The following is a 9882-nucleotide window of genomic DNA, read 5'->3' as shown; positions in this document are numbered from 1 at the left end:
CTTCTCAAAGCTTAATCTCATTATTTTCAACCTTTACTTCATCTCTAAGTTTCTTTAATTTCCTAACTTCAACTTACTACTAGAGTTACTATTATGTTTTATGACTAAAAGAATGAAAATAGAAGTTTAGAAGTCACGTGTACACATGGGCCACGCGTACGCGTGGGCCACGCGTACACATGGACATGCATTTTTCCAAAAATTTGCCAAGTCTAAAATGCTGCAGAATTCTAGATTTCAAGTCCAAACTTCTGAGCGCATAACATTTTCATTTTAAATCATTTTTCATCCGTTCTTCAAACGATGAAAACTTCACAGACCCAATTTTCATACAAGATAAGTTTGAAATAATTTGGGGGTCCAGAAGCCAAGTTATGGCTTGCCGAAGTTTGGCCAAAAACCAACTTTACACAAAACGTCAAAACCTTCATTTTTCAAACAAACCAATTTCTAAACCTTTTTAAACCAATCCAAAACTTACCAATTCAATACCAAGCATTCTAAACTTTCTTTTTCAATCCACCACTTCTAACCAATTCTCAATTGAATAACTCAATCTCATTAATCACCAATAATTTTAATTCAATATCATCACATGCAACTTTCATGATTCATCAACAAAGACATCAATTTCACCCTCAAAACAATGGCAACATAATTCATACCATTCACTTTAACCAATCAACAACAACACAATTTAATTCCTAACCTATGGTCGTCTAGCCTAAGCTTTCACAAAATATTATATATTAAATACGAGAAACAAAAATCATACCTTGGCCGATTTTTACGTATTTCCCGAGACAACTCAACAATGCCCTTTGCCCCAAACACAGCCCAAGGTTCAAGAACTCACCAAAGCACAAGTACTCAACCTCCACCAAGATTCCAATATCCACAATTTCAATCTCCAATTACATATACACAACCTAATACATATATACAACACATATACACCCAAATTAAATATCCAATACATAAATTCAAGAAATTAACTAGGGTTGAAGATCCTTACCGTACCCACGGATCAAACCCAACCAGTTCCGCATGCTAGATTGAACCTAAAGTGCCAAAACCCATAAACTCTCAACACTACTTATATAATTTTCAAAAATTATAGGGATTGAGAGACTAAGATGAGAAATGAGACTTACCTATGAAATTGTTCTGGTAAAATCATAGAGCTCGAGGCGGTGGTCAGCTTATTTTTAAATTATTTTAGGCTATTGGGTTGGGCTTGGACCCATTTTGGGCCCGGTTCAGCCCAATCTTGGGCCAAATTCTTTAAAATTAGTGTCAAAATTTTCGTTTTAACGAGCTCTATCCTAATTTAATATAAAATTCTCATTTCTAATTTTTTTATTAAAATTAATTTATTGATTAATTATTTGCTAATTTTCTGGGATTTATAGTCATTGCTTTTCTCTGTTGTCGCCGTCGTTCCTCCTTCTTCGCTCTCTTTTACGCGTCTTCTCTCTTTCAATTAAGCTCACAAAAATTAGGTATCTTTTTCAGTTATTATTACTGAATTTTCAAATTCCATTGTCTTATTTCTATTCCAAATTCTCCAAAATTTGTAATTATTTGTTCTTCCAAACATGTGCAATATATTTCTGCATTTATTTCCCTACTACTATGCTCTTTCCATTCTTGCTTTTTTCAGATTAAATATTCTCCAGCTTAATGCTTATTTCGACTGTTGTCTAATTCTTGCAGGTGATTAACTTAAACGGAGCTGAACAGATGTAAGGTACTATTCGAACTTTGAACTCTATATTGAAGTGCTGTTGATCTTAGTGGTGTTCATACTATTTGATGTTTTTTTAGTTTCATTTAAGCCAAATCTTTTAATTAGAGTTCTATTCATGCTTGCTGGAGTGATGGTTCTCCTTAAACCTGTGCCAAATTTAGCTTTGTAGAAATGCATTTTAGAAAAGTAGCTTTCATATTATTGTTGGTTGTTTGTAACTTTTAGCATTGGATAGATAAGATTATGGATTATAAATGTTATGTTTGTTGAGTTTAGAAATTTCAGCACATTGACTTGAATAATGCTGAAAATACCAGATTAGTGGTAGGAAAATCTAAAATGACATTAGTGTTTTCTTGCCTTCTGGTTTCTCCTTATAAAGTGAAATCCAAAAAAGACAAAAAAATTTGAAAAAATAATTTTAAAATGAAAAAATGAAGAAACCTGATATAAGAGATAAATCATTTGGAGTTTCAATTGACAAGATCAAATAATTTTCTCTTTATTGAAGAAACTTGGAAAGTTCTGTGATTGGTTGGGGTTGAAATTGATGTATTAATTGTGTTGTAACTAGCTGGTTTTGTAATCTTTCTATTTCTATTTGAATGCATTGTTTTCAAATATATTGGGAGTTGTTAGGGAAGCTTGTGATGCCAGGTTGATGGCTATTTTGGTAGGAATGATGAACGTGTGTGTAGTCTAAATTAGCTTCTTGCCATCACAGTGTGCTACCCCATTGACTTGGTCCATGTGAATAATGTGATCATTATTTTTTCTTTCTTAAATTTTGTTTGTATCTAATCTTTATCTGCAAGTGGATCAAAAACTAATAAGGAATCATAACCAGTTTTCTCACAAAAACTTCACTCTTCAGAGCACACTACACACTGTGATGGAGAACATCAAACATAGTGATGTCCAAGTGAAAGGGCTCAAGCTGCGTGTGGCAGATATTGGAACCGGTATTTCCTTTCATCAAACACAATCATGTTTGTTTGTTTTCATTTCCATTTGAGAGATCTTGTTTTGTGAAGGGTCAAAGGCAGTGGTATTCTTGCATGGATTCCCAGAAATCTGGTATACATGGAGGCACCAGATGGTTGCTGTGGCCAACTCTGGCTACAGGGCTATTGCCTTTTATTTCAGAGGCTATGGACTTTCTGAGCAGCCACCTCAACATGAGAACGAAACCATGTTTGATTTGATTGATGAAATCTTGGGTTTCTTAGATGCTTTAAACATTCCCAAGGTAAGTAGGTAACTACACTTTCTAAGAGTAAATTTAAGAAGCTGAAACTGGATTTGTTAACATGAAGGATTTGGATCGTCTAGAGTGAGATAATTTATCTTCGGATTATTATATTGATCCAAAGTCTCTAACCATCTTGCATTGTTGATTATATATGACAGGCTTTCCTTGTTGGTAAGGATTTTGGTTCTATCCCAGGATATCTTACAACAGCTTTGCACCCAGAAAGAGTAGCTGCAGTTATAAATTTGGGCATCGCTTTCATTCTTCTGGGCGAATCCGCTGTCTAGAACGACCTTCTCCCCAAAGGCTTCTATATTACCAGGTGGCAGGTACAAGATCCTTGCATTCCTCTCTCTTAACTTATTTGTTGTTTGTATCTTTTTAGGTTATTTTTATCAGTTCATTTTGGTAGTTTATCCTATTTAGTAATTACTTTGTAGTAATTTCAGGAACCAGGGAGGGCAGAAGCAGAGTTCGGCCGTTTCGATGTGAAGTCAGTTATAAGGAATAAATTATGAATAATTCCTTTAAACCTGAACTCGCCAAAGTCACAGGATTTTAATTTTGATTTTTTTGTTTAGTAAGCAATTAGTTATCATTATAAATTGCACCAACCATCTTTGACTATAGAATTTTGATTTTATTTTCACCGTTTATGAACAAGGACATCAATTTATATGAATTTGTGTCTACAATAAAACTTCTAAGAGCTGTAAATTTTCATTCACATCAAGAACACACCAAAGTGAAAAAGCACCATGGAAAACTAATAGTTTTCTCTTGATGGAGTTTAGCAAATATCATATAAATTTGAATACAGTCTAAGGCTTTTATTCTTGGGTTGATGATAAGCAGCATACCGATAACATGATCACCGAACTGTTTTCATCCGGAAATTTAAGGCAATTGATGAGGGAAAAATAATTTCACACAAACTCACCGGCAAGTATACCGAGTCGCATCAAGTAGTAATAACTCACAAGAGTGAGGTCGATCCCACAGGGATTGATGGATCAAGCAACTTTAGTGAGGTGATTAGTCTAGTTAAGCTAACAGTGGTGAATTGGGTGAAATTGAATCAGTAGAAAGTAAGTTGCTGAATGTGCAGAATGTAAATTTGCAGAAGCTTAAAAAGCAAGAGCAGCAACTGTAAAGGGAATTGGGTGCTGGGAAATTAAATGAAGCAGTAAATCAAATCTCAGAACAATCGCCGCAGATTTAAATTGCATGAAAGTAAATTGGAAGCAATGGGAAAAGAAAGCAATGGGAACAGAAGATTAAAATCAAGCTCAATATAAATTGAATTGTAGAATTGTAGAAAGGAAAATTTGCAGAGGAGAATTATCAGAAACTGAAATTGCATAAGCCAAATTGAATTTACCACTGAGATGTAAAAGTGCAAAAAAATAAAAATGTTTCAAGAGAACCTTCTATTCTACTCCTACTCCTACTGCTCTCTATTAGAGCCTCACAAATCTACTTAATGAAATGAAACTGATGCCTTTATATAGGCTTTACAAAATAAAAATGAAATTCAAATTGAAAACAAATTACAATTCAAATAAAATTCTTATTCTAATTGTTTCTTGTGCCTTTGAGTGATGTCAATTGCGCTCTGCTTGCTTTGGGGCTTCAATGGGATTGAATTGGAATTAACTGTGCCAAAATTCCAGCTTCTAGTGGAACGCTCAGTTAAAACAATGAGCGCTGCGTTCACTTCCCTCAGCGTGCTCCTTTGGTGTGCGCTTTCCTCACTTGACGCTCTCTTCCTGAGCGCTACGTTATGTTAGTGAGCGCTGCTTAGTGCGTAAGATGGCCTCCCAACTTGAAAAGCCCGAAAACACTGAATTAGTGAGCGTGGCGCTCACTTTCCGAGCTTCCCTTAACGTTCGTAGCGCTCTCTTAATGAACGCTGTTCTCTTGCATGGTTCATGGCGTTACTAATTTATTGTATGCATACTTTCATTGGCTTTATTTAATTAGTAATGCCAATTACTTAGTTAACGTAGAGCTTGATTCGTTAGTGCCAATTGGGCATTACTAATAAAGGTTTCATGCATGCTTTCATTGGCTTTATTAATTAATAATGCCAATTACGTAGCATTCATTCATTCTCAATTGGCATTAATAATTAAATGCATGCATGCTTTAGTTATTAATTCATGATAATGCATGCATAAGGTTTTAATGCATATGTATCATGTTACTAATGCCAAGGCTTCATGGTCATGGGCTACGCTTTTAAAAGCGTAGCCTAAGGTTCCAAAGCGTGCTCAACCTTCAAAGTGTGCCTTAAAATTCTTCTTTTCTCTTTTTGAGCTTAATTTGTGCTTTTTTGCTTCTTTTTCCACTTATTTCCTACAAGATTTATAAAATCAAAAGATCAAAGAAATATACCATTTAAGCACAAAAGCATTCAATATTTAAGCACTAATCATCAATTTCTTGTATGAAAAAGCATAGAAAAACATGACATGATGACATGTCATCATAACACCAAACTTAAACATTGCTTGTCCCCAAGCAAGAAAAGAATCATGCAATAAAGATTGACAATCCAAGGTAAGAAGAATAGCAACTCAATGTTCATGGTTGGCTAGTTTTCTATGCATGCTACAATCACAAAAGAAATGTAAATGATTGATGCTTCTATCTAGCTCATTTTATGAAATCTTTTCCTTATGTTTCTTCCTTGAAACAAGCTTTTCATTCTCTTATTAGCTTCTCCTTTTGGGTGCTTTGCCCCATGAGTTGATAACACAGCTACGACTCTAAATGCTTTGTTTTCAAGTATTACCACTTGATACATAAGCACCATAAGCATTTAATTAGAGGACTTCTTTAAGCTCATTTGTTTCTTTTCTTTACTCTCTAATCATTGATACTCAGAGCCTTGAGCTTTGAGGGAGTGCATTTGCACTTGAGCCTAGCCTTGACTCTAAGTGTTTTGTTTTTATGCTTTTTGCTTGATACATAAACACCACAAGTACTTAACAAATGAATTGTCATTGGTACTCAGAGCCTTCAGCTTTCTCATGCTTTCCCTTTTTCTTTCTTGCCTTAATTTGCAATTTCTTCTTCAAGGTTTTCATGATTTCAAACAATTTCATAAAATGTCCTAGATGAAAACTTCAATTAAATAAAATCTCATGCAATTGAGCAACAACTAATCATACTAGCCTTCCAATACTTGTATGCTCATGCTTAGTTCTTCTTTAATGACCTTGTTTGTTTATGATCATGATGCTTTATTGCTTTTGAACTCACAAAATCCAAGATGGTAGTTATAATGTCACAGCAAGATGTTACAATTTAGCAATCAAACTATGCTTATTCATACACACATGTATACAGAAAAGATAAAGACAGTCATGCAATTTACAGTGCTAGAAATAAGTAGGAAGAAAAAGGAACGTTACCACCTTGTAGTTCATCTTCACTGTTGTTATCCTTTTCCTCCCATTCTTCCCCTTCCCATACCAACCTAGAGTGTTTGCTTATCCTCAAGCAACAATTGGTACAGTGGTGATGGCGTTTATGATGGATCATGAGTGTCTTACACAATGAAATGTTAGTAGTACATGTGTTTAGGCAAGCAAAATGAAAAATAACAGTAAAGGCACAGGAAACATAGACATTGTGATTGCAAGCATAAGAGGCTGTGCATGATACATTGCATAAAGAATAAGTGACACACCAAACTCAGTGTGATACTTTCACTTGGAATTGATGCAAGTACCCAATAAAGATTAGAAATAAGTTTTGTTGCATAGCAACATCAAACTTAGAATGCAATCACATGTCCATTTATTTGAACTAAGACTAAATGAGACTGTTATATGTTAAATACAACCACCAAGCGAAGAATCTGTCATGAATAAGGATTTCTTGGTGAGGTATTAACAAAAACAGTTAAGTAGCAAACTAAATTAAAGCATTAAAAACAGAGAAATGACTAAAGCAAGTAGAATGAAAAAGTGTCAACCCAAAAGAAAAATAACACTGCAAAGGGATTATGATTATGCAGACAAGTGGTGTTGCTGGATTTATTTGCATAAAAAATTAAGTGGCACACCAAACTTAGAAACTTAGTGTGACACTTCTATGTAGAATTGATGCAATCATCCAGAGGGATTGAAAACAAGTTGTTGCAGGGCAACACCAAACTTAAAATGTAATCATATGCCAATTTATTGAAATTAAACAAAGCAGACAGGAAAAATAAACAAAGCAAAGGAATGAAATGTTACTTAAGGTTGGGTTGCCTCCCAACAAGCGCTCTTTTAGTGTCATTAGCTTGACATGTTGTTCTTCACTTTCTTTCTCTTCTTCCAGTTTGTTAAGAGGAATGACCTCAAGGGGAGAAATGAACCAGCTTGTGTCCCCTTTCTTGGTCTCTTCTCAGCAAGCTTCCCTTTGTAAATGGCTTGATTGAGCTTGGTTGCTGGATCAGGGATAGGATTGTTTGTAGTTGACCTTTTCTTGAATGTTGTCCTTGGTATCTTGGTCACAATCGTCTTCTCGGTGTTGTTGTTGGTTGCCTTCACTTCTTTAATATCAAGACATGGTTGCTGTATGATTGTTGGAGCATTATCTTCATCAAAAGCCTTTTGAATTGTTGGTTCCATGAGCTCTTCCTCTATGTACTTCTCTGCTTCACTTGAGTGTGAATTCTCTTGATTGACTTCCTCACTTTCTTGTTCTTCCACTTCCTCCTTTACATTCAATATTTGATTTAATAGTACTTCCATGGAGGAGGTTTATTGTTCTTCCTAAGATTTCTTCATCTCCTCTTCATATCTTTTAATCATAAATTCAAGTGTTGAGCATATTTGGTTCAAGGAAGTTTGTGAGGGTTGTGAGTTTTCATGTTTTCTTGTAATCTTAAGTGCAGTTTCAGGTTCAAATACCTCCACCATCTCATTCTTCACTGAAAGTTTGCTTGACACATGTGCCTCTTCTTCTTGCTCTTCTACTTCCTCCTTCACATACATCAAGTGGTCTTCATCTTCCTTGCTTAGCGGTTCTGAGTGTTTCCTTATGTTCTCCAAGTGTTCATCCATCTGTTGGAGGAGAATTTTTTGTTTTCTCTAGGATTGTTCTTTCCTTTCCAATAATTCTCTGGACTTTTGAAGGGGATCCTCAGCTACTAGCTCAAACAATGAAGGTTGAGAGAGATTTTGTGGATATGAATGTATTGTGGTGAGATTGTTTTGAGTGGTATGGAATGAATCTTGTAGATTGTGGAACAAGTTTTGTGGTTGGTGGAATGAATTGTATGGATCTTGGAGGAGACTTTGTGTTGAGACATAATCAAGTGATGAAGAATTGTCAAATGAGGAACTGGGAGGTGAGGTTGGGCAAGTTTGTATAAATGAATTAAAGGTTTACTCAAGTGATGATGGCTCTTGATAAGTGGAGTAGGAACTGTCAAATGCTTTCTGGTTTTGATCCTTCCATCCACAATGTGAATCATTGTAGAATTCATCACAGTATGGATCATTTTGTGGCATTGAGGGACAATCTTGCATGAATTTATTGAAAGCACACTCTAGTGATGATGTCTCTTGATGAGTGGAGTATGAACTATTGAATGCTATTTGGTTTTGATCCTCCCACCCATAACTTGAGTGATTGTTGAATTCATCACAGTGTGGATTATTTTGTGGCATGGAGGAACAATCTTCCATGTATGTACTGATAGCATAATCAAGTGATAATGTCTTTGAATGATTAGAATGTAATCATTGCAATTCCCTTCCCAGCCATCATTTGTGTGCGTGTCATAACGGTATGAGTCACTTTGTGGCTCTGGGAAGTAGTTCATTTCACTTGATTGTTCATACTCTCTCATTCCTTGTCAACCTAAATCATCTTGTGGTGGTGGGCAATATCTCATAAAATTGTCTTGGTTATTTTCTGAAGCATATCCCCATTTATTGGAGTGCTCAGAATCTGTGATTTCTTAATGATATTCCCAGCCACCATTAGAATAGTCAATTGGTGATGGTGGGTAATATTCCATGAAATTTGTTTGATCAAAAGATGAGTTGAACTCCATTTAAATTTTGTAAAACACATCACCAATGAAAATTGAAATTCATGTCACAAGAGAGAATTTCTTAGTGAGGCAATAACTCAAACACCTTGGCATCAGCCTAAAACAAAAAATTAAAAGAACAAAAATAAAGAAAATGCTTAATCTAGACTTCTCACCCACTTAATCATTGTCGATCTATATCAATCCTCGGCAACGGCACCAAAAACTTGATGAGGGAAAAACGATTCCACACAAACTCACTGGCAAGTGTACCGGGTCGCATCAAGTAGTAATAACTCACAAGAGTGAGGTCGATCCCACAGGGATTGATGGATCAAGCAACTTTAGTGAGGTGATTAGTCTAGTTAAGCAAACAGTGGTGAATTGGGTGAAATTGAATCAGCAGAAAGTAAATTGCAGAATGTAAAGTGTAGAATGTAAATTTGCAGAAGCTTAAAGAGCAAGAGCAGCAACTGTAAAGGGAATTGGGTGCTGGAAAATTAAATGAAGCAGTAAATCAAATCTCAGAACAATTGCAGAAGATTTAAATTGCATGAAAGTAAATTGGAAGCAATGGGAACAGAAGATTAAAATCAAGCTCAATGTAAATTGAATTGTAGAATTGCAGAAAGGAAAATTTGCAGAAGAGAATTATCAGAAACTGAAATTGCATAAGCCAAATTGAATTCACCACTGAGATGTAAAAGTGCAGAAAAATAAAAATGTTTCAAGAGAACCTTCTATTCTACTCCTACTCCTGCTGCTCTCTATTAGAGCCTCACAGATCTACATAATGAAATGAAATTGATGCCTTTATATAGGCTTTACAAAATGAAAATG

General features: G+C 35.2%; 1 protein-coding gene across 1 annotated transcript; it reads left to right on the top strand.

Annotated features, from left to right (window-relative positions):
• Positions 1 to 2529: 2529 nt before the first annotated feature.
• LOC107484437 (uncharacterized) lies at positions 2530 to 3660 on the top strand. Its single transcript, XM_052261187.1, is given in 4 exon segments — positions 2530 to 2712; positions 2785 to 2999; positions 3161 to 3331; positions 3452 to 3660. Coding segments are annotated over 4 exon segments (525 nt in total). The 5' UTR covers positions 2530 to 2642; the 3' UTR covers positions 3521 to 3660.
• The last annotated feature ends 6222 nt before the right edge of the window (positions 3661 to 9882 follow it).

Source organism: Arachis duranensis, chromosome 4 (genome assembly GCF_000817695.3).
Source record: "Arachis duranensis cultivar V14167 chromosome 4, aradu.V14167.gnm2.J7QH, whole genome shotgun sequence".
In the NCBI taxonomy this organism is placed as follows: Eukaryota; Viridiplantae; Streptophyta; class Magnoliopsida; order Fabales; family Fabaceae; genus Arachis; species Arachis duranensis.
The sequence above is the reverse complement of the archived record's forward strand: the minus strand, read 5'-3'. Positions and strand labels throughout refer to the sequence as shown.